Source organism: Ambystoma mexicanum, chromosome 10 (genome assembly GCF_040938575.1).
Source record: "Ambystoma mexicanum isolate Mex_15411 chromosome 10, UKY_AmexF1_1, whole genome shotgun sequence".
In the NCBI taxonomy this organism is placed as follows: Eukaryota; Metazoa; Chordata; class Amphibia; order Caudata; family Ambystomatidae; genus Ambystoma; species Ambystoma mexicanum.
This window is the reverse complement of record NC_090932.1, coordinates 533,305,413-533,331,847: the sequence shown is the minus strand read 5'-3', so window position 1 is coordinate 533,331,847 and position 26,435 is coordinate 533,305,413. Positions and strand designations below refer to the sequence as shown.

The 26,435-nt window shown below is 43.1% G+C and overlaps 1 protein-coding gene across 2 annotated transcripts in view; it reads right to left on the bottom strand.

Moving 5' to 3' along the window:
* Nucleotides 1-26,435, bottom strand: part of ANO7 (anoctamin 7) — a 1,967,083-nt gene that overhangs the window by 640,095 nt on the left and 1,300,553 nt on the right. For both annotated transcript variants that reach the window (XM_069618104.1, XM_069618105.1), the window contains exon 16: nucleotides 9,499-9,610. In XM_069618104.1, the coding sequence (XP_069474205.1) occupies nucleotides 9,499-9,610 (112 nt within the window). The remainder of the gene's footprint in view (nucleotides 1-9,498; nucleotides 9,611-26,435) is intronic.

Genomic DNA, 26,435 nt, shown 5'->3' with positions numbered 1-26,435 from the left:
GAAGTGGGAAGGAGACCTCGAAGGAGGAGTGCTTTGTATGCAAACTTCTGCTTTATAGCATAGGAAAGTCTAAAATCTTCATAGCTATCAAAATAGATGTCCAGGCACCACATTGTCTATCACGTGTAGCACTCTGCAGAACAAGAAGCCAGTTCATGGGTCGAGATGCCTATCTCAAAGGGGCAACTGAAAAGACAGATCCAGATGAAGAGGACTATGTACAAGATACAAAGATACGAAACAGAGCTCACATCAAAAATCACGTGACCAGATATGAAAAGCCTGGAGTGAAAGGAGCTGGAATCAAATGGGAAGTAAACAAAAGACTTGAGAGTCCAGGAAAAACTGAAAAAACATCTGACAATGGAAAAACAGATGCAGATTTGGGGATCGTTGTTATCACCAGATGGATGTGATGAAGGAGTGGTTATCTGCAGATCCTGGATGATATATGACCACCCTGAATTAACTGTTTGGAATGCCCAGGTGGGGTGAAAACTGTTGTGTCTGAAGCTTGCTAAACCGTTGACCTGGGTCAAAGACAGAGGAGGACCCTTGCAGACAATACAGTTGGAAAAATAGAAGTTGTGCTTCAGAAATAATGGCACAAGAAAAGTCTGAGAGAATGAGAACTGCAGTAGGATGTTTGATGCACCAAAGATGAACCTGCGGACAGCAGTGATCATGGATCATTATTGGGCTTGAGAATCAAAAGCATATACGAGATTGCCCAATGATTGGGGAGGAATATGTACCTTGGTGAATGTTAATGTTCCTGTGCAGGTGATTCCTAAAAGTGACCTGAATATTGCCCGTTTACCGCAAGCAGATGCTCCTCTGAGGAAGAAGAGATCTGTGTAGCTGGTTCATCGAATGAAGAGAGAGAACTACTTTTCTGCTAAATCGATAGAAGCTTTTGACTCTATCCCGTGTGAACACAGACTGTTTAGCCAGACTTCGTCCGTATTTACGATAATCTTCATGCCGAGAATCCAGGTTGGAGCAAATACTAAATGGTTGCAAATAACCAGATGGGAATTACTGCAGACGATCAATATAACCATAAAGGGATTCAATGCTATCAAGGAGGAGCTGAGAGCCATACGACTGATGACTCTTCAGAACAGATACGTCTTGAACATGATCATAGCTATGGATGGAGGTGTTTGTGCAACAATTAGCGAATCATGCTTCACATTCATACCTTCTCCCGATGACAAGAATGGCACCTTGACTAAGGCCATAGAAATGCTAACAAAGATACACGTCCAGATAACAGATGAAGTAGAAAACATTGTCGATTACAGCTGGTTTGGAGCACTTTTTTCTTGGGCTCCACAATGGATGGTAGACATGTTCAAGTTCCTGATCATGTTAGTGTTGCTGGGATTTAGTGTGATCAAGATAATAATCACACAATGCAAGAAGATAGCAAAGAAAGTCACACGGATGAAGATCATGACTGATGTTGAATCAGGATGGAAGGCCAGAGACTTAACAGATGATGAGATCAGAAACTTTGTGAAGGCCAGTATCCATGCACCTGAGGGAACGAAGTTCCTGTATCCAAAGAACCACACAGAGTATGTGGGAAGATGGATTTATTGTAGCCCAAGTGGACAGTGCATGCTCATGACTTGGAACAAGGATGAGCATGGGAAATCAGCTGGATGCCTGAAAGGAAACAAAGATATGGATCCCAAAGAAAAATGTCTTCAGACAAGGATGTCTAGATGTGAAGAATGATGGGAGAGTGGTCGATGAATCACCCAGAGGGGGGAGGGTATAGAAGGAGGTAAGTACCCCCACCTCAATCACTTCACCCATATTGCCTATCTGCTTAAAACCAGAATATGACACACGTACAAAGCCATTTGAAATACAGATACCAAGGAGAATCTTGGAAGCAAGGTTCTCATTCAGGCAACCATACCCGCATATGAGAGAGTATGATGGCTGTGTGAGTGATAGTCAGGAAGAAAACAGGACAATCGAATAAACAAAGAGAAATAATGACATCATACAATGCAAAACTGACACATATAGAGACGAGATGCAGAGACCAGAGAATGCAGGTAATTCTATAAGGCATCAAAAAAGTATCGAGATACATGACATGTTGGGATCAAGAAACCTATGCTACAGAAATAATTAAGATATCAAGTTATTTCACATGTGTAAATATGTAAAAAACACAAGCAGACGAATAGAGTGCAGCATGCGCCAACATGTACATATATATATATATGCACATATATATATATATATACAGATATATATATATATATATGCAGATATATATATATTGGAGTCAGTAAAAAAGATGGATGTTCCCACTACGTACGATAGCAGTGCTGAGCAAAAGAAGGAAGGACGCTTTTTCATTTTGCTGCAGTTAGAAAAGAAGTGAATTACACGCAACTCAGAACGGCGAGGTTGGATGAGCCAAGGCCAGATCCGACTGGGGTGAGCTGACATTAGATACAAATCGTGTGAAAGAACAAAACTCCTGTTCAGAAGGCATGGACAAAAACAAGAAGATGTCAGAGATCTATTAGAAAATAGCATTTTAATACACTGAAAGCTACATTTCAGGGTCTTTAGTCACGTGGAGATAAGAAGCGGGACGAGCATGATGGTCACACCTATGCACGAGGGCAGAGTGTGCCTTCACTCCCCTGAATTCTTCAGTAGCAAGGAACATTTCCAAGGAAGAGTTCAAAGCTCTAATTGACGGCAGACCACTGAGGTGATGATGGATGGTCTTACTAATTGGTGGGAAGTTAAGGTTAAGATGTGCTCTCCAGCACCTGGACGCTTAGCCTGCGTGCTGTTGATGTAGGTTGGGAAGGATCTGACGGAGGTTCAAAAGTAACCAATGATAGAGGACCGCATGATCAAGGGTCCTATAGTTATGTAGCCAATTATATGTTGTATAATTAGTAACGCTCATAGTGACACATTTTTAGGGAAGGGCATAGTTGCCCCACCAGATGTTAAGAAGCAAATCACTTTAGTTCACTGCCCAAACGAGTATGGATCGTATACCTAGATGATCCGTATAGACCCTATCACATTCACCCGTAGGTTTTGAAGTTTTGCTATGTAGGATGGCGTTAGTGATACGCAGGTTAACGTCATCATCCATGATGAATATGTACTATAAAAATGTAATTTTTTATGAAATGCTTTGAGAAGTCTTGAGAGTCATTACGCTGAGACGTCTGTTGATGTCCATTGTACTCCCCATTTTAGATAATTGATATTGAAACAGTTATCCTTTTGCCAGCTACCTGAATTGTTTCGATTATTGATGCATGAATAATTTCTGCATCCCCATCCATCACAAGGGTATTGCATTCTCATCTTAAAGGGCTGGAAGATCCAGCCCAATCCGTTCTGCTAAAGACATGGCTTTGTCTTGGAGCAGGAAGCGCAATAGAGATGTATAATTTCTCTCATCAGCAATGCAGTCAGCTGAATGAGAAAGGCAAATTGCGTGATTATTTTAGTGGGATGAGCTGGACAAGGTGAGGCGCTTGTGATTGGCACAGGGTTTCATAAAAAAGAGTTTTGAGGCAGAGTAGAGAAGCATTCCTCTTCTGTCACTGACGGACAAAGGAGGCAGAAGTGCTGGTTCCTGAGCAGACTGAGTCTAGTGCTTGCAAGCCGATTGTCTGTTGGGCTAAGGGTGAAATTGAGACTGTCTCTCTCCTGGGTTGACGATCCTTAGAAAAACTGCAGTCTTGAGAATCCTTATCTGGGTTAACCCTGTGCAAAGCAGGCAGAAAGGCTGGGGAAGATTTCACTGCCAGGCTGAATCGGGAATATTGCCAACATAGTTAGGTAAATATGAGGATAATTGAGGTGCTGGTGATGTGAATGATACTATGTAGCACAGGTTAAATAGTTCAGTTAATTGTAGGTGCTGCATTAGAGATTTGAATGTCAACGTGCATGTACTACTGTGTTCATATTTCTTAAAGTCTTGCTGTTCTTTTAAAGGGTATTTTTCTTGCCAGGTTTTACGAAGCCAAGACCAATTGGCCGAGCATTGCACAGATAGAGCACTGAAAGCCATTGCAAGAAAAAACATACTTGCACTGTGAAGTACAATGTGGGCATAAGTGTCACACTGTGAAACATGCATAATTCTATTTTATGATAAAGAACAACCTTAAAATAATAATTTAGTCTCATTTATTCTGCATTCAGTCCCTTTGATTTGACATACATAGAGAGATGCAGACGTGCAGTAAGAAATATCTCAAAGCAAAGTAGCCACAGTGAATTGTTTTATTTAGAGAGGTTGAATGAATGTGTTGTACTTCAATTGCATGCTTTACATTTGTTGAAACTCAGCCAAAAGGACATAATGTGGTATTTGCACATCAGATACCATAGGAGGGCATGAGCCATCTATTTAGAGTGTAATAAGTCCAGTATTTGTTTGTTGTTCGTGACCATGGTAAAAATAATTATCAGGCAGTATTCTGTAATCAGTCTCACCACTATAAAAAATACCCCAACAGGATTACCACAATATTTTGCTAAGGACTATAAAAATACCACCAAATACCACCATAACAAAATATACCACGAAGTAACAGATATAACCCCAAAATACATCTAACAGATTGGAGAATTGGTTATGGTTGTCCTCCTTTCTTCCAACTAAACCATCATTAAGAACATGAAAATTCTAAATATTGAGCTAGAACACTCGTGACAACAGTCATTATGCCAGCTGTAGCACAGGGCATCACATTTTATTGGATGCTGACATTTATTTCATACAAGAAAGCTGGCTAATGGTTGTATACTGATTGATATAATGCACTTCACAAATTGACGAGGAAAGGGGAAAGGATAGGCCTTACGGTGGACTAATGATGGAGATTCGAGATACTATTGGAGTGGAAAAAATAGGAACTTCATGTGTGACAGTGTTCTGGCAACAATGATGCATCTAAACGCTGCACTATTCTCAAACGGCACACACTTCTTACCACATGAATAAAATATATATTTTACAAAAAGAAGATGTACTAACAGGTGTCTAAACCCAAGAGTAAAATGACAGATGGTATACCTAATACCCAAAATTCATACATGAAAATTGAAAATGTTATTACACATTTAGAAATTGACACTCATAAAATGATCACATTACATAAAACTTGATTAAAAAAAACATATTTCACAGAAAACAAGAGGTATAAACAATGTGGGTTGGTTTTTCTGATATCTCAATCAGCACTCCGTGTGCAACTTCACACTGGAGTCATTTTCCTTATTTTAAAATGCTGTTATTGTTTTCTAAACCAAACTTGCACAAGTTTCTGTCCCTAGAACACAGAACAATGTTTTTTATCGAGTTGTATGTAATGTGATCATTTTATGAGTGTTAATTTCTAAATGTGCTAAATGTGTTAATCTCTGACCTTGACCATCATCAATTTGGTATATAATTGAAAAGATTTTAAGTGAAAAGAAGGTGTAAAATAAGTCTAAATATTTAACAAAAAGGAATATTGAAATATTTTTTTTTGATGATTGAAGTGTAGAATATGATGTATAGCAATTTATAGGTGAACCGATAGGTAAATATAAACCTTGAGAATTACAGGAGCCCACTGAAATTAATGTTTTAAAATGAATAGGATTCTTTTGTATTTTACTGAAATTGAGCATGTATTTATAGAAGTATTTTAAGAAAATGGGTCTATTGACATGTATTAATTGGTTACTGTTTTGCATTATATATTGATTGATTCTATTCAATGTGTGAACAGTGTTCTCTAAACCATGAACACACATAAATAAATAATAAAATGGAAATGCACATCGAACTAGAGCTGTTCCCTGAGTTGCTACCCCATGAGGAAAAATGCACAGAAGGGTCAGTAATGACATTTCTGGCCATTACACAGCAAGGAGTATGAACATGGGAAATCTGAGATACCCACCTTATCATTCCCACTTGGGGGTGGCGGTCGTGGGGGAAGGTCCCAGCTGAGTTTGGTCACTAAATTTGAAGGGATGTGCAAGCACATCACTTTACTTAAATGGCTAACGGTTTCCCTTGCTGAGAGTGGTGGGGTTGTTTAAACACGTTTACATCCACTTTTTGGGTAGGGGAAAAAGTGATAGTGTTTGGAGGTTGATTTCAAAAACATAATAAGGTAGTATTTGTGGCAAGAATAAGGAACGATGCAAATACTTGATACCATAATTTAGCGGATTTGTAAATAAAAAGGTGGTATTCAAAATATCACCTGTTTTACCCATACTGCCTAAACTATAATGAGTGCTTACGTAGGTGAATCAATGCATTAATCCTCAACAGAGGTGAAAGATTTAATCCACAAAAAACAATATGTGTTTTGTGCCGTGGAATAAGGCAGAGACAGGGAAGATGGCGCACATTGGACAGTTGGATGTTAAAGGTTGATATGCCATTATGGCTGATTGGGTGATTTAAACATTTATCATTTCCTATTGTGACAAATCTTAGGATGTCATCACTTGTCTCCCCCAGTAATGACCCTTCCCATGGGGCCAGGGTGGTGCGTCCACAGTACAATATTCCCTATGGGGTGGTGGACGAAGGGAGGATCACATAGGGGAGGATCCCCCTTATGGGATTGGGGAAGACCCTGCTCAGAAAACGCTTTATTCCCCCACATCAGTACACCTAAATCCTTCCCCAATATTCAATACTCATTCCCCTTCTTTTGATAGGGCCAGTGTCTGCTATTGTCAAGTTAGCCAACCTAATATACTTGACAGCGTTAAAACATCAGAAAATATAAAGTATACTGCATATGACTCTAATTCAAGTATTGGGAAACGTAATCCACTTTATTAGACTGAAACGATAGACAATGCAAAGTATGCTACATCTGACTATTTTATGTACTGAGAAGAAGATGAGCAGGAGTCCAATGATCACTTTTGAGAAGCAGATTGAGCGCTCTAGCTACTCAATGAATGTGATTAGCCCAAAGCAATCCATTTTCCAATGCAGAAGTTTAAACACACCAAAGTTGAGATGTGAAAAATGAATGGTACTCCAAGGAGGAAGCCAGTGAGCATTGCAGCGGGCAAGCAGACTAGAGCCTACAGGAGAGAAGCCGTGATCAGAGGAGGAGAACCCGAACGCGGTCCAGGAAGCAAAGACTGATCAGACTGCTGCCGAGAAAAACCTCTGGGCACCCAGAGCATCGGCAAAGCATTTATGATATTGGACGCACCGCCGAGCAGAGGCAGACGTCCGCAGAGCTGCTGCAGACCGCAACATAGCCCCGAACGCTACCGGAGCCTCAAGGGATGGAGCAGCTGCTCGGGAAACGCTGGTACCTGCCAGGAAGAAGCAAACCGGTACGCAGGTTATCTGAGGGGTGCTGGGGGTCTGAGGGAGCAAATGGATGAAGGCAGAAGCTGGAACAAAGTGCGAGCCTGGGTCCTGCACCCATAAGAGAAACAGAAACAAAACCAATTAGAATGTTACGGGTCTGGGACTCGCACCCAAAAGAGGGACGGTCCATGAGAGGATGGAGGCTTGGCAGGAGAATATTCAAAGCCAGTTTGAATATTGCAAGTCTGGGACCCGCACCAAAATTAGAAGTGAATGAAAGGATAACTGCTTGGCAGGAGAGTGAACAAAGCAGTTATAAATATTGTGAGTATGAGATTTGCACCCAAAAGAGGGACAGTCCATGCAATGAAAATTACATGGCAGGAAAGTAAACCCAGCCATTCTGAATACTGCGGGTATGGGACCCACACTCAACATGAGTAAAGAATATATAGTGAAACAAATCCTACGCTCGGTAGAAGAAGCGTGCCAAGTTGGTGGGATAAACAGTAGAAATACAAGGACAATATTCTTGTGAACTACCTACTGACCATTGTGTAGGAAAATACAGGCCTGTGAGTCCCCAGAAGGAGAGGAACACTATAGGAAGGAATCTAGAGGAAAGGACTACGACCCTAATGTTAGAGTCCTACAGTTTTTAATATTTTTTTTTACCACTTTTGATTACCCGAGAACCTAGGAACTTTTCTGTTGGTTAGATCTACAAAAACACTAGAAAAAGGAATCATGGGGAAAGGATTACGACCCTAACAGTTGTGAATATGTCTTTATCTTTACCACTTTTGATTACCGAGACACTGGGAACTTTTCTGTTGGTTGGCTCTACAAAGAACACTTTACTTTGGGAAGAGATTATCCTTGCACAGTTTTCATTTTATTTATTTTAATTGGTTTTTTAAAACACGCTTAATACCAGAGTTCGGTTTCTAAGCGCAGATCCGGGATTCAAACATCTGTTGCTCTGCATGGTCTTGCTTCCAAGAGCAGCAAGTCGCCCCTGTGCTATCCTCGGTTCAGTTGGTTTTAAGTTCATAGTGTAAGGGACAGAGGTAGGCTTTTTGAGACACGACAGCGACAGAGTTAATAGTTTTGGACATTCTGACATTTTCCTTAGTTTTCTTAGAGGCAGGGAAACCCTTAGTTTTAGGGAGAGAGAGGCATTTGCCCAAACCTTTTTCATATAATAAATGTTTCCGCCCAAACACATATATATTCTACAAAAATAAGGTATACTAATATCTAAACCCAAAACAATTACGATGACGGTGGGTGTATCTAGTACCCCAAAATTCACACATGAACGTCAAAACTTTTTTTTATTAAACATATAAATGCTAGTAAATGATCACATTAAATAATAGTCCATAAAAACATATAAAACATATATTGCACAGAAACACAAGAAAGTACAAACAAATGTGGGTTAAATCTTTCGGTCACTTGATCAACACTATGTGATACTTCACATTGGAGTTGTTCTCCTTTTTTACCATAATATCAGGGGTATTTAGTTGCTTGTGTTGTATGATGGTGATAAAATCTTCTTTCCTATCACACCTTCTCTGCCAAATGTGTTCAACAAATTACGAACCCTTATAGATTGTGGTAGAAGTTTTCCACAAGCTGTATTATGCCACCAAATGGTAATGGGGAGAAGGATTTCCTTTTCTTGGGGAATATCTCTCCAAATGTCTTCTATTCTGTGAGGAAAATTTTGTTCACCCTCCAGAGTAGTCACTACACAGTTAGTGCAGTTCATTGGCCCATGGCAATATGACAGTGCTCATTTCTGCATGTCTCTGAAAAAGAATCTTCAGTGATTCTGGATGCCCACTCTCACTGATGGTAGAAAGGTACCAGTCTTGATTTAAGTCAAGGTAACCAGTTGAATCTGGGTTGATTTCTCTTGGATTTAAACACATGCCACCATTGTGGCCAAGCCTTACTTCTGCACCCTCACACTATCCACAGGAAAAATGTTCAAAATTGTAGAGCCACCACATGTCATTAATTGCGATGTATACGTCACATGTTTGAAATACATATACGAAATGCTTGTGTATAGGCACACTATAAATAAAATATATCACATCATATACAATTATTTTGTGCCTTACCTGCCCTTGAAGAAGGCAATGTAGATGGGAGATGAGTAGAAATTCACAAATTGGAAGAGGAAAACTTTGAAAGTGAATGCATCTTCATAGGCAGTCTGAGTTCGGTGCATCTCTAGGCAAGGGAGAAAATATCAAATTTTATATAACTATAAAGCTCTCGCATTCACCTACAACGCCATCTCTGCTGTTCTCTCGGGCTGCTACTTTTCCTGTATTGTCTTCTCTATGCTTTCTTGCTCTTCCAGGCATTATTATTATTATCAGCAACTGTTTTTATTTTCGGTCATACAAAAAACATACATACAATGCAAAACAACTTGAACATCTAAAAGAGTTAAAAGTAAGGCTTACAATGCATTGCTGCATAACACTAAAAAGAAAAAGAAATAAAATATCAATATTAAGATTCAATTATGCAGTATATATCAGCCATACTCACATTTGATTCTGGTGTCAGAACTTATCAATGTGCAAACTAGTGGTAGAAATTATTATTAAAGGTACTTATTGAGCACAGACCTAGCTTCAGGAAGCAACAGCGTGCTTTACAATCATAGGGGAAAGAACACAGTGAGGGAAGCAGAGAATGAAGAGAGCAGGGAGGTAACACCAGGGGAGAAAGAGGGGTGGGCAATTTATGCACTTCTGCTCTCTGTCTCTTCCCCTCCCTCCGACTCCCTCTCATATTCTTCATTTGTATCCCACGCAACCTTCTCCAGTATGATGAAGTGACACATTTGAGTCTTGGCATATCAGCTGGATGCTTTACATGCTATTTTTGATGTTGTGATGTTAATTTTAATTATATACATTTTTATAGTTTTTATTTAGTTTTATCAGGTAAGTTGATTTACAACTCCCCTTGTTCGTATTGCTCTCGCTTTATTTTCAAGGTTAGAGTATTAAACACGTCCAAACGTAAAGCAACTGACACTATCTCCAGTCTGTAACTGTAGTAAAACAGACTAATATGTAGCCCTGATAAAGGAAGTAAACACCTGTATTTTTCGGAGATAGAGACTTTGGAGATTAAGGTGCAAAGGCAAAGTCACCTCGGCAATTACCTGTTGCCTCAGTAATCACGGATGATAATTTGTGTGAAAAAAAGAACAAAAACCAATAAAAAGTGCCCCTATGATTCAAAGTAAGTTATCATTTTAGAAAAAACAAAAAATCTGATAAGTCAATGCCCACGTGAGCCACCTCATTTGCAATACCACCTTGGGCCACATAGAAATCCCTAGGGAGCCCCACCACGAGGAAGGCTGTATGTTTTTAAGCTTGTCTGAAATTGGCCTCTATGTCATATGAAAGGCATCATGAAGTAAGACACAGACAAACAGATTCACTTTTCAATTATTATTTTTTTTTTTTTATGATATGTCAGGACGGAGTAAGGCCTAACTTGCCCTATGCTAAGGTGGGATTTCCATACCTATAGAAACTAAGGATAGTCTGTGTCATTATGTTCAACTTAAAAGTCTATCTGTGCCCAAAACCTATACTCACCCTCACAACTGAAGATATATCATGTGTAGGGATGTCAGCAACAAAAGAAACAGTGTCCCAACAAAAAGTTCAGAGCCAATTGCAGCTCCTAGCTTGCTTTTCAGATTCCCCTTCCACAAGTTCAAACAGTTCCAAAAAGGCCTCATGGTTCCCATCCCCAAATTCAAAACAAATCCAGAAGGCCTCAGGGTTCCCTTCCCCAAGGTCAACACAGTTTACTAAGTCTTGGGGTTCCCTTTCCGAAGAAGGCAGCTATTCCAGCTTCAAAACCACAGTCAATTCAAATCGCACAGCTTTCAAAAATGATTCCAGTTCAACTTTGTAACCTGCCAGGTTTTCCAATAGTTAACACATATTGCACCTTTGTTCAATCACTTCAACACTTATTATACTAAACAGCTTCTGTATCTTGACTTTCCTTGGTTCTTCCTAAGTAGGGGTTACTTGATGTAGGTGCAGTTGTCGGACCACACGTGTCCCCCCATTACAATACACGCAACCGATAACCTTTGGCACTTTGTTATGCTCTTGGCTTTCCTTTGGACTCCTTGCCAACACAGGTTTTCTCTCTTAACCTGTGTCATTAGTCCACATTCAATTCGGTTTCTCCTTGGCAGTCTCATGACCATGCCACAACGTGTCTTTCACTCAACTCACTTCGTAGAGTTTATTCCTTTTCACCACCTTGCTATTGTCCATTAGTACTTATCATTTGCTTTGACTGCGTTCATAAATGCACATCACTTTCTTTTCACGTGTGCAGTATTTTCATATACTTTGCATATCTTTTCTCTAGTTCGGTATTCAATAATACTTGTTGCATTTGAAAATGACTTTGCAGATTGTTCAGCATTCAATATTCTTCTTTTCGGTCTTCAAACCCATTAATTAAAAGTTTCTGTTCGATCTGCATTTCCATCTGCCCTATTCCAGCCCCTGGAGCATCCCAGTATGAGTATTCCCTCTCTTTCACTCACCGGTGTCTGGCTACTCCTCTGGGCATCTTCCTTCTCTTTTGCTGCTCTCTCTCACTCACTGTGTGCTTGTGGGGAGCTCCGGTCGAGCAGCGCTTGCTTCTCTCGAACCTTGCTGCTGCAGTCAGCGACACTGAAGTCTTCTGTGTCTCACTGATCCAGCTGTGGACACACGGCACAGGGGACTTCAGGGGTCTGGACCCTCTCGTGGCCCGCTCTGGCCCCGGCATCTCCATCACCCCTCTGCAACGTTTTGGCGTCCTTTTTACCGGCCCCTCTCCAGCCTGCTCCATGCCGGGTTGCTGCGTCCTTCTCCCCAGGCGGGTTTCTCCTGGCAAGTTCCCTACCTTGCCCTTGCCTGCTTCTCCTTTTATGCACCCGTAGCCTCTCAATTGGTTGCAGGGCAAGTCCTTTGCCTGCCCATAGTTACCTCTATTAGTGGGACATGCCTGGCCATTGTAATGGTGCTCCATAATCCTCTTGCTCGTCTCAGTACCAAAGTGTGTGAGTGACTGGAAGTGTACATGACTCCCTGTTGCCTCATCGTCGCAGTTTTTAAGGAATATGAATGTGGTATAGTTTGTGTGTGTGAAAGAGGGAAAGACTGACAAACTCCTATGAAGGTAAGGGGAGGGTAGGATTCATTCTGACAAGGGAAAAGGGGATACCATGCCTCAAATAAAAAGACATCCTCTCCTCCCTCCACAGGGTCCATCCACCCAGGTAATCCTCCCTCACATATCCACCCCTAGGGTCGGGATTTAAGGGTGATGGCCTTTCCCTGGCCACCTCAGAGGCAGATCCAAGGGGAGTGGATGGGAGGATGCCCTCAGTTTCTTCACAGTTGTTATCACCCAATGACAGACATTTTACTGGTAGAGACTCATAACCAAAACTATGCCTGGGAGGCTCAAAGGCACTGGGGACTGATTGCATACCTATAGACCTTTTTAAACATAAGTTAGCAATATGGGGCCTGGTTTTCGCAAGTTTTCAATGCAGTGATAGAGACATGCGTAGTTCCAAACACCTGGCGAGAGGCTGTGATTGTGTCCATATTTAAGAAGGGTCGGAAAGCTCAACCAGAAAACTACTGCCCCATTTCGTTTTTAGATGGGACGGGGACATTGTTGGCAAAGACTATTCTGGGACACCTTCAAGAGTGGGCAGACTCAACTGGGGTAATACGCTCTCTGCAGGCGGGCTTCCACCAGGGGTTGGTTACCTTGGAGCAATGTCTGAGACTTGACCTACTTGTCACAGAATATACATGCCTGAATAACAACAAACTGTATGGTGTATTCACTGACTTGAAAACAGCATTTGATGCTGTACCACGCAATAAAGTTTGCCAGGTTTTGCATGGTTATGATATTCCTGCAGGCCTACTGTCAATCATTCAGCTATTATACTCCAACAATAGTGCCTCTGTGAGATTGGGGATGAGTGGAGAAAATATTGAGAGGTTTGAGGTCCAGCGCAGGGTTAGACAAGGTTGTGTACTTGCCCCACTCCTCTTCTGCATCTTTATTAACAGCTTAATAGAGGTGTTGGAGGCAGATGGCAAAGATCCATCTAGGATTGACAACCTCCGATTTTCAGTGCTCTTCTTCACGGATGACCCAATGTTGCTGTCAACATCCCCAATGAGTATAAGGCACACCTCGTCGGTATTTGCAAAGAAATGTGACAACCTCTGTTTGGAAATCCACAAAAGCAAAACCAAAACCCTAGTCTTTAGACATAGAACAGCCAGACATGTGAAGACACATATAGAGATGGACAGGGTCATGTTGGAGCAGGTCACTACTTATAACTATCTGGGCCTATGTTTTGCTGAGAATGGCTCATGGTGTGACCAACTTTCCAAAGCCACCACGACACTGACCAAATATTGCTTCGGCATCAGGAAATTCTATTACATGGAAAGGGCGCTCTGCCCAGTCTTCGAACTATACAGATTAAAGGCCATACCTGCAGCAAGCTATGTGGCCGAGATTTGGGGCCCTGCAAAGCCAATAGCCCTGAGAGTAACAGAAAATAGATTTTTAAAATCAAATATGGAGCAACCGAATAGTGCCCCGAACGCCATAAGGTATTTAGAATGCAACGTGTACCCCATTGAGTACCGAATAGCTGCTAAATCACTGCATCTTTGAGTTTGTATCTGGACAGCACGCGGGCTACATAGGTTTAAAGAGCTGATGGTACAATTGTTATTACTGGAAGGTAGCTGCTCAACCCTGTGGTTAAGCACATCAAATACTGGTGCAGAACATTTGGTCTGGACCAGTATTGGGACCAGCCCTTAAGCATAAATTCTGCTAGTAAGGAAGTGGTTAAAATCGCTTGCAGAACTAACCACAGAAGAGCTATGGTGGCAGCTTGTGCAAAGTTCTCATGTGGCAAATAGTATCTGCAGGTGAATGAGGCATTTGGTTTTGAATGTTACGTGGATGTCATCACACCGAATCTAGCCTGCTATAATATGATTTGAGAGCAGGGCCCCTGCGAGTAGCCCATTTAACAAGAAAATGGTGCAATCAAAAGCATTCAGATTGTGTGGACCGTGGGGCCCAAATGGAGACTCTATCTCATTTCATGCTGTTTTGTCCTAGATATTGCGACCTTAGAACTAAGCATCTTTTGCCAATCCTTTGATTAAAAGGAGTTCGGAAGGTGAATGAGGCATTGGAACATTGCAAGAGGAATGTAGACCTCAACACTTAGCACTTTGTAGCAAAATATATCTATAGGACTTAGTTGAGAAGAATGCATGTGCTGCGTAGTGAGAAGGATTCCAGTCAACAACCTCCTAACGACTAGGCCATTTTATGAATTTTATGAACTTCTGTTTCTAGCATGTGATTAAGATAATATTTATTAGATTTATTTGGGTTTTATATTTCTTGGACTTGTGTCGACCCAAGCAATGTTTATTTTAAATGTATGTAACAAAAGAATGCTAGCGATTGATCTGTTTGAATGAATGTTGTTCTTTGCATAAAGGATCATTGCTACTTTTAAAGTAAAACACCAAAATAAAGTCATTATTCATTCAATACTAGGGGATGGGTATGTAATTTTAGCAGAAGCCTTCAACCTCCCAAATAGATTTCTCTCGCTAATGCAAATCGATAACATGGTGGCAAGTGATACCCATCTGTGCTGCCAGGGTGAAACCAGGGTAGACCAGCAGAATATAACCTATCAGGCATGCCTCTGAGAAAAGTGTAATGCATGACACTATCAACCAGCAGTGCGTTATTAAGAAAAAAAAATGGCAGGATGGCCGAAAGGGATCACAAATCATCTAATTAAACAATCCCTTCTTCTGTATGTTCATATGACGATTGTTTTAGGTTGACAACCAAATTGAAAGAGATGAGATAAAAACTGGAGGACTTGATTAAGGAACTCCTCTTAGTGAAGAAAGACCTTAAGTAACTAAAGGATTTTTGAAAAGCTAGGAACAAAATGGTCCCATTATAGTCAAGTATGACCCAGTTAGAGTGTGTATAGGACAACATGTAGTTTCCTCCATGTCGAAAAGGGCGGCCAACTTAGCACACAATTAGATAAGATAATCATGAGCATACATCAAGGAAATAGGCACCCTGAGAGAGAACCGGGATCCCACCTACCTGTGCACAATGAGGGATGTATAGGTCTACAATCTGCTTACAGACTAATCAAACATAGACCATAAAATGAAATGCTTTGCAAACAGTCGATATCCCCATTCCTCTCCTAGAACTTCCCAAACTGCAGTCGGGGCAAATTTAAAGGGGAGACTCATTGGTCAAGAAGACCATAAATCAGATACGACACACGAATGGTTATTGTTCAGTGATTAGGGATAGTATAATCAATATGCTGAGGTGCAATACTCCTGGCTCCATGCAGTATGATTAAATCAAAATCACACTAGCAAACAAATTGTTGGTTTCATCGTTGTTCTGAATAGATTTTCGTACATTACATGCAGTATCTATGCAAACTGAGTTGCGAGAAAGACCTTGGAGTAAGTTGTAACAAATGGTACCCAACATTGATAATCACAATTACCCTGTATCCCTGCTAATCCATTGTTGCAAAGGCCAGTCCCTGCAATATTCAAGTCTGTTCCATGTACTTCTTGCAAGTTCTCATTTCCACAAATAGAGCTAATATAGTTGTCATGACACTAGCGCTCCCACACTGGTCATCTCCCCAGAATTATTTTCTGTATATTTATATTCTGACTCTTTTAAAGCTTTGTTTCTTAACATGGTCAGCAAATCTTTGATGACCCTCACCTTTGCAATATCGTCATTCTTAAACCAAGAGTGACTTGAATCCTCCTGTGGGCCATCATACAAAGCCCTGAATTCATCGGTCCAATGTTCTAGTAGAATGTGGATCAGGAATTCATCAGAATGTGTACACTGGAGTGTTACGCAACCAGTTTCCAAAACTCAACAGAGTCATGAACCTAGGACTTCCTCCAGTCTGTGCCATAACTCTAGTGATGGCTTATAAGCTCTTCTACAGCATCACACCGTTTCCTGATGCAAAGGAAATGCTTTCAAAGCCTTTAATTGATCTCTTTACGACCCCTTATGCAAAATAGTGTACATATGCTCTTTCTTGTAGGGAAATATCCCACTAGAACTGTCAACCAATCAATTTCCTACTGACGTCTTCAACTCATGCAACTCTTCAAGTGAGAGCATTGTGTCCCTTTCCAGTATTAGATATTGCATTATTTTTATTAGATTACATTTCACAATCTTAGTATGTAATATATCCTGCCTCACCACTGACTGTTTGATGTTTTTACTATATCTCATCAAGAGAGGCTGCTTTACAAGTTTGCTACTCCGTCCCACATTTGGAGGTGTCACTACAATTGTATGGATCAACTTTCAAAGTCATTAGTAACCCACCAATTGGAAACTGGGGCCAGTAAATAATCTCTAATACCTCCGTGAATGCCATTGTAAAATGTAAAACTCCCTTGTCTATCGCCAGCTAAACGGTAATTCATGGGTCAGAGCCTGTTATCCACTAATAAAGGCCAAAAGGCCAGTCCTTTAATGTCCTTCTGAAGCACAGAGGGACTGTTTAGAAGTGCAAGTACTTCCCAATTAAATATACAGGATCCCTACCGAGAAGTGCTGGTATTGTCTTGTTAAAGCTATAGCATTTCACATGAGAAATACTAGTATTATTCCAATGAAAGTTTAGAAGCTGTTCATGGCTCCGGGAAGGCTGGGCTCTACTCTTGCACACAGACATTAATCACACGCAGAGTCGGCAATGCCCCTTTTAGTGATGCAACCCACATGATCACAGGCATCTTTGTTGGAGACGTGCTGTGTGCAACAGGTGACTGCACTGTAGCGTGCCTTAGTCACAACCTCCCATGCCAAGGGTAAGAACACAAAACATTAACATAACCTTATGTAACGTCAATACAATTCAGCTCCAGAGTTCCTCAGCACAGTTAGCCCTGGCCACTCGCACTTCTGCGTTGGCGGGCACGGGCCGTCTTGGTCCTCTCCTTCTATTGTTTCCACTCTGCTGCCCATATGTAACTTGTCGGTTGTCTCAGCTCATGCTCTGACAGGACGAACACGTCATCGATATCATAGTCATACTCAACTGAGGCTACTACTTTATCCTTGTTGGCGGCTATCTCGGCACGCCTGTTTCTCCATGGCTCTGTCTTATTGGCCCCAGTAATTGACGCCCAAGAGGTCTTGCAGACGTTGGCATAATGTCCTGCCTTGTGGCACCTGTCACACTGCTGCCCCACCGCCAGACATGGCCCAACATGTGGCAACCCCCCTCGACAGAATTCACACAGTCTCTGGGGTGCCTAATCCTTGCACTTCCTTGGCATGGCTCCACCTCCAGCCCCTGTCACCGGAATGGCCTTCTTGCTGGGTGTCCTAACTGGTATAGAGTATGTCAATGGACTCAGTGGGCCCCTGCACAGCCTATGGAGCTGAAATCGTTCATAGTCAATATTGACCATTGGGGCAAAGTAGTTGCATAGTGCCCTCCGCTCAACTTGATACAACCCATCACCTGGAGGGAGCACCCTGTATAGCTTGTGGACCTCACTCCCGGCATAGAACAGCAGGAGAGTCTTCTTTTTCGCATTGTACGTTACTTCGGCCACTTCAAAGAACACTTCCAGCCTCTCCAATCAGTGGGTCCAGCTAGGGCCGAGAGTCGCTGTATTCGCCTTCATGTCAAACTCTGGCACCAGGTGGCTGTGAAACAACGTGCCTGCGGGCAGTGCAGAGCCCCTTTGGCTTGATGTCAGTAAGTTGAGGTGTCTTGGTGTTGTGAGCCCAGCCCCTCAGGCATCAGCCCCTCTATCACTGCTGGCAAACATGGAACCCTGCATCATGATGTGCCCCTCCTGGTCCTTCCACTTGCTGCAGCACCAAAGCTCCTATGATGGCCTAGCTGCACAAGCACCCTTCTTGAGGACCACAGCAGAACTGGCCAATGTGTTTGGGCGCTGCCTCTACCCCCTATGAAGAGGGGCGCCATGCCACACTTGTAGATAAGCAGTGCTGTTGTCCCCTTGAAGATGATTGTGAGTGTCAACAATACAGTCCTCCTCAGGCCACCCCCGGTCTGTGTAACAGCCCCCCACTGTGCTCCTGAGAGCTTTCCTCAGCTGGGCTCTTTTCTCTTCAGCCCCCTCACCTTGCTGCTGCAGGGTGCCTTATGGAATGTAGCCCGAGCAGTGGGTGCTCTGCAACCCGCTGCAGGCATGATTGGTGGCCCATGCCCTTGTAATGCTTCACAGAGATTGCCACACACACCTTCGCTCTCTCTGTCTGCGCCCTACCGCCGAGAGTATCCTCCAGGCGGGAGCACGGGCAGACACCAGGCGAGCCGCAGGAACCCTGTTGGCTCTTCCTTCTTCCTTCCACCCGCTCTGCGCTCCACTGCCGATATGGTAGCCCAAGTGGGAGCACAGGGGACTGCTGTGCGCGGCCGCTCTGCCCTGCCCTGCTGGCAGAACGCATATCCACTTCTCCTCGTTAAAAAAAAAAATGTAATACTGGCCCCCCCGCGTGCCCTCAACGGGGGCACAGACAGGTATGTGCTATGCAGGTGGGGAGCCCAGGGAGCCCGCCTTCCACACTGATCACCTGTCAACAGCAGCTGCCTTCTCTAGCAGCGCCTCTACTTGGATACAACTGTTCCTGTCCAATTGTACCACCAGGGTCTTCGTAGCCTCAGCCAACGCTATTCCCATCTACTGCGGTGTCCCACAAAGCTCGTGCGTATCACCAACGATATACAATATATTCACTAAGCTCCTATTTGACCATCTTGACAACCTGGGTGTCACATATACAAATTATGCTGATGACACCCAGGTTTTCATTACGCTGTCAGGGTGCTATGAAGAGGACTCGAAACCGATTAATGACATATACTTGGAGATACAGGCTTGGATGACAGACCACAGTTTGTGTCTCAATGACGGGAAAACTGAGCTCCTGCTTGTTGGATACCAATTACGACTAAACAAATTAGACCCACGATATGCATCCATCAACATTGATGGAAACCTGATCAAAGTGGCCAAAGAAATGAAAACCTTGGGGGTCTACTTAGACTCCACACTCTCACTCAAAAAGCAAGTGAATGTGTTACACTCACCTTGTCTCTGCGGAGGCGTGGGGGCACGGTTGCAGCCCTCCCCGAACTTGAATCACCCCCTTCAGGCCTCTCCCTCAGTAGAAAAGCTGTGAGCGGTGGTACATGGTGATACTGCTCCTGGCTGGAGATAAGAGTGTGTGAGTGCGCCAATCTGTGATTGTTGTACCTCTCGAACCCTTCACCCCAAAGTACGATTTCTGTGCGCATACGCCGGCCCATAAAGCTCACCTGTGAATTGTGGACGATAAGCTCTCCGTCCTGCTACTTCTGGCAGGGGCGCGTCGAATGGGATCTAGTTCCTTCACTGATCCCTGATAAGGATTAGTCCAGTCCAGCTGCCACCATGCTTCTCCTTATGATTGGTAAGTCTTTCTTGAGCTCTTGTGATGCTGTTTGTTCTGTTTAATGTCTTTATATGTTGCTCCTATTTATGCCTGCATTAATGTCTCTCTTCTGTTTTCTTCCCTTATATAGAAATGCGGCCTCAGTGTAGCTGTGAGACGCGGCCGGGTGGAAGATGGATGCTACCACAATGTTCGACAGCAGGTAAGTGATGGTTTAAGGAAAAGCGTGAAGTATGGCGAAGCGCAACCTTAAACTGACTGTTCTTTTTATGTCTAACCTTGTCTTCTGATGGAGCATGTCATGCTGCGGTGCCAAGATGAAGATTTTGGCGTTCCGGAAAGTGTAAAGATGAATACTTGGTTCGTCAAAGAGATGTACAGGTAAGAACAGCTTCCCCCAGTTGGTAAGTATGCTGGCAGGAAGCAGGATGTCCAGGAAGCAGGATCTTCAAAGGTAAGACTGACCTTAGGCCATGGTGAGCGTTACGCTGCTTGCAAGTGCAGAATAATGTGAAGCGTCTGTCTTGAGGATCGGGGCAGCTTATATAGCTGAGATCGTGGGCACGCTCATTAGGGCCGGCTTACCAGCCACATCCTGCCACTCCTAGAGAGTGAGCACGTGCAGAGGCAATCCATTAGCAGCCACACTCAAGAATACACTTGGGACTGCTTAATGGATGGAATGTTCAAGGTTAATGCATCCTGCTTAATGGATGGAATGTTCTGAAGTGCTATATCCATAATAAAATCTTGTTGGTGTTAAATGGATGTTCTTGTTTACTTTTGTTCCTGAGCCTGGCACTAAAGGCGCATGGACAGTGTCCACCCAGGTCTCCTGTGCATGCGACTCCTGCATGCCTGAGCCCCTGACTTCATGACCATGACAGAATGCCACTGCATCTACAACTGCCTACACCAACAAGCTGATCAATGCTTGCAAGTCATTCCTCTCGCCCAGTAGCTGCATTACCCTAGCCAGGGCATATCCTGCTTGCCCCCAAATGACATCTGATTGTTCCCCTAATATGGCACTAGTAGGCTCTTTATGTCGCCTACTGCTAAGGCCATCCCAGCGGTCATTCTCTCTAATTCATAGATCCATTTGCCCGCCACTGATGTGAGTGATGGCAATTTGCAAATTACATTATTTTTGTCCATCAGTGGTCACGGTATATACTGTGGCAGACCTCCCCCTTTCTCAAATAAGGGGAATTGTGTGAATACTGCACACTGCCTGAGTGCAGCCGCACCCTTTGTCTTGGTCACTGTGTCTGTCATACTAACTCTCTTTTGTCTGGGTAAATTCCTAAGCCTATTCACGTATGGTGTCCTCTCCACTAAACTGGTTGATCGTACCTTTGAGTATCAGATATTCAACTGGTTCTGGCCTTCTCACCGGTTCTTCCAAATCTAACCACGCTACCTCTTTCCCTATACTCCTGCTTGTAGAAGGGGACTGTGCAGCCTCCGCTCCGCTTTCCTCCTCTTTTCTTCATCTTGTAGCATAGGATCTTCACTGTCATCACCCTCTCCATCTTCAAATTCTAGTGTTCCAAGGGGACTCGTCCTATACGTTTCACACATCATATCCTCCAATATATTCCTTCCTAAATCTTGCAGAGACCATCCTCTACTCCGTTTTATGCTGCTAGTGCCATCCCTCCTGTGTCTGTACAAATTGCCAATCTTCCTTCGTATAGACCCTTCCTCGTCTTCATCTGGAAGCGTATGCTTTTTAAGAATCTCATCAACTTCCTGCAGGCGCTTTTCCATACTTTTTATAGCATCTCATTGTCTCTCACTGACCCTTTCTTCCTCCTTTTGTCTTTCTCTTTCTGCATCTCTTCATTTCTCCCATCTTCTTATCGTCTCTTCTCACTTTCTTCCTCTAGCATTTCTTCTCTTTCCTGTTCTTATTCATTCCCTCTTTCTGTCTCTCTCTCCTCTTTTTGTTCTCTTTCACTCTCCTCCTGTTTCCCTTTCTCGTCTTCTTTCTCCTATCTTTCTCTAACTTCCCTTTCTCTTTCTTTGAAATCACCCATGTCGTTTCCATCTAATTTTGAGCATTCTGTGTCCTCCTACCCATTCATTTGATACAATCGCTGTCTCATCGCTGTTTCCCTGCCTGCCTCCCTCTCTCTCTGAACATCCTCATTGGCGTCTGTCAATTTTGCTTGTAAGCTGTGGCACTTGTCATATTCAACGTGCGTGGACACTGGTGGTTGTTTACTTATTTATTTCTACACTTATATCTTCACTACTGTAGGTGAGGGACGCATATGTGGGATTAGTATACCCCACTGCTGCTTTTAATGCTCATAATGGATATAATCCCTGTACTTCCAAAGACGGATCACTGCTCTAGGGCCGAGGAGTACCTCATCCCCATACATTTTCCATGGTTCCAGAATGGCTAGTCGATTCTCTAACTGTTTTCCCTTATACACAGCCTTTAAATAGGTACACATGTTTTGCAGTACTCTCTTTGAGATAGTGCCTTCTTGTGGCCAGGGCATAAGCATTTTGCCTGCCGTGTCCAGAACCCACTGTGTGTGGTATTTAAGGATTTTGTCATATACCAGTGTAATGCTTTGAACAGATGAATGATGGGAGTATCCCCCATAATAATATGTCACACTGTAACTTACCAATACTTTCCCATCTTTATTTTGATTCTCACTTCAACTTTTTACCTTCCTTTTACACCCTTCCCCAATAATACTTCTCTTCAATTAATACTTCTGCGTCTCTCTCTGAGACCACACCTCCTGCATCACACAATCCTTCTGAGTGACACCACAACCGTCACTCACGCTCTGAGCAGCCCCACCTCACTGCTCCCATACTGGACCACACTTCTCTGCTGACACCACAACTTTAAGTCTTCCACAATATACACACAAATCCACTTCTACAAGCCTTAAGAAGTTATCTTGCAACATGAGGCTGGTGCCAATGAATAATACACAAATAAATACACTACGCCCATCTTCCCAACTCTTGGTGAGGTATTCATCTCTTATTACTGCCCCGTGACAAGGCTTACCATGTGATATTTTCTGCCCCTTGTCAAAGGCTAACTCCTTTTCTTAAATCTCATTCTTTACAACTACCCAATATACAAAACATCCCATCCCCCATTTTGCTCTGCCAATGTCATACTTACTTTTCTGTGGATTGGCTGAAGGGCCCCCGTGTCGAGCCTACCCTATCAGCCAATTCTCCAACGACACCCTACGGGGACCGGACAGAATTTTCTCCAAAGCAGCTCCTGTCTACATTCTCTCTGTTACGCGTAATCCCATTCTCCACAGGTCACCTCTGCAGCTCTTGGAGAGAAGGCAGGGACACCTCAACCTTACCGTGATGCCAAGCCAACCATCACCTCTGTTAGCATCTGCTAAGACAGCTCAGGAAAGTCCCATGTTCTCAGAGGATCTGGAGTCAGTCTAAGCTAGACTCAATAACGGAACTAGACAAAGTGCAAGGCAAAATCCAGCTTTATTATCATCCAAATAAAGCAGTGACATCCACCCTCCTTGGGCTCTTTGACTCCACTCTCTCCTTCTCTCCTGACATCACAGATCTTGCCAAGAAGGCCCACTTCTAACTGCACCTCATCACAGGCATTCTCACCTTAGCCCGGAAACTCAATGTCTCCAGAACTCTGGTTCCCTCCAGGCTGGACTACTGCAACAGCATCTTCCTCAATCTTCCTAACTCCTTCCTTCGCTCCCTTCAACTAATCCAGAATAGGACTGCAAGACGTATCCTTGGCTTCAAGCACAGGGACCGTGACTCTCCAGCCCTTAAATCGCTCCACTGGCTCCTGGTTGCTGCAAGGATTACGTTCAAGAGACTCTGCATCACCCACAAGGGTTTCTGGGGCCTGACACCATGCTACATCCATATCTCTCTTCCCAAATACCTCCCTACTAGAGCGCTTCACTCGTCTAGCTCTAACTCTCAGCAAATCAGACCTTTTTCCAAGCAGAGAGTGAGGGTTGGATCGCTCTCCTCTGCAGGTGTCTCCCCCTGGAATGGCCTCCCGCCCCTCTCAGCCTTGAGCCAGATCTCCTTAAGTTCTGAAAGATCCTCAAGACCTTCCCTTTCTCATCTTCCTCCCCATCCCCCTTCCATGCTAAAGTCCTCTTCTCCCTGAGACTGGTGGCCTGGTTCCTTAAGAGCCATACAGGGCAGGAGCCCCCTACCCAGTCTGCTTCTGCACTTGTGCTCCCCTGACCCACCCCTCCCAAATTTCAACCGGCACTTGCCCTCTCGCCCCCCCCCCGTCGCCTACACTTGTCTGGATGGCTTGCACCCCTTGGAGCCATTCAAGCCCCTTAACCTTCACTTACTTGTGGACACCCTTCACCCTCTGCTTCCCCTGGCCCTGTCTACCTGGCCTCACCTGGCATTTTCCTTCTCATGGGCCCTTCCCCCAGCTCCTGCAGTTCTCCACCTCCCCTCCCCACTTCTTGTTACTGCACTTGCACGGTCCTAATCTCATATGGCCTACTAGGATCACTACTTGCTCCTACCTGTTCCCCCTTTTGTGTATAGGCATATTACAAATGACAAATAAATAATAAAAAATACAAGCATTCAAATATCAGAGCTCTCTTAGTCCAGACAATTCCAAGCTGGTTTTATAGCACATTTGTGTCATCACTACCGTCACCTTACATTATCATATCACAAAACCTACGGTGAATGGGGATTGATTAAGGTGTTGTCTACATATCCATTCTATAGGGGTTACATGCTATAATTGGACAATGCCTGTCTGATGGCTCCTGCCGAAACCACCCATATATTGATAAAGGTTATATTATGTCACTTTTCCAACAATGGGTTGGTTGGCACATACCTTGATGGGCGACCTTACACCAGAGACTCTAATTGGTTGATGTTCTGCTAACCAACCATGGACCCTTGACTGGTCATCAAGCGATGAGGCAGACAGAAGTAGGGTAGAGAGGTCCATGGACTGCTTCCCTTGCAATTAAAAAAGATACCATCCCTTATTCCTAGGCTATGAGACAGGGTGATTTCTTTGTACTTGACAATATGTGATGTCTCGTGTCTGTGTGTGCGATCATAGGTCACGTGCGAAGGGACCGTGTTTGAAATGATTTTACCCTGCTTTTAATAGGTGTTTAGCTACTATCAATGTGAGTGTTATTGTTTCTTTTACCACTGGGAAGACTATTGTGTTATTCTGCATAAAGTCTTTTGGACTTACAGTTTGCTTGCACCTGGCTCACAATTGTTGGATGTGCTCTTCTAAACCTTAATTAATCTGGGAGTTTACTTCTTGCATCCTGTGAATCGCTATCTTGTGGCTTCTCTGCCACGTTCTGACCCTCCCTTGTTTCACAGTAACCTTGGCTCTGGTTGCCAGCTACTGCTGGTGATTTTAGCATTTTGAGTTCTCGTGTAGCATTGAGGCCTGTCGTTTAATTAGAAGTATGTTGCAGCTTCCATTTTAAAGAAGATGGCTGCCCACTACTCTCTTGATTTCTATGTTAGTGAGCTGTGTTTGCGTGTCGTTCATGTTGAATTCATCTTATTCATTGCTTATGTTAGTATTCTTCATGTTTTATGGATGCTATGTTAATATTCTTCATGCATAAATGTATGTACTAACTAGTTAACGTGTTCTTCATGTTGAATGCACATTTGCATCATGTCTAATGCATGCACATGTATTGTTACAATGTTAGTTTGATTACTCTTGCCATCTTCGGCTTAGATTGTGCACATCTCCTGCTGTACCTGCCTGGAATAAGGGTGTTATGGTTGCCTTAACCTGGGTGGTATTATGCCAGGGGATCAGCTGAAGGTATGGATGACATATTCATCTGCCTCTCAACAGGTTACCAGTGCAAGAGCATCTAAAGTTTAGGCTGCTCATCATTGCTCATAAATGCCTTTTTGGTAATAACCCAGTTTATCTTAAACAGAAACTGAGTATCAAACAGCATTCCTGGGTGTTCAGATCTAGCCAGAGCAAGCTGCTAACTGTGCCTCAGTTTAAGCTACAAAGAGCTGGCAAACGTGCAAATCTTGCCTCTGATCTTTGGAACAGTCTGCCCCCGATCTGTGATTAGAGACGTCCCAGGAACATTTTAAGAACGCGCTGAAAACCTTTTATTTTTACTTAACTTCTAGAGTGTCATTTTTATTGGGTTGATTTGAGCTGTTTTGACTTGTTTTATCTACTGGTTCTATTTTATCTTTGTTTACCAGGTTTTATTCTTTTAGCCGTTTAAGGCTGTGCGTGGTATTTTATGTGCCTATTTTGTCTTTTGTTCTTTGTGCCAGTGCCTGTTTGCCTCTGGGTCTAAGGTGCTTTTTAGATAAATATATAAATTTGTCATTAGTTTTATTGACTATATCTAAAATATCCAAGAACAGTCTAGAATTTCAC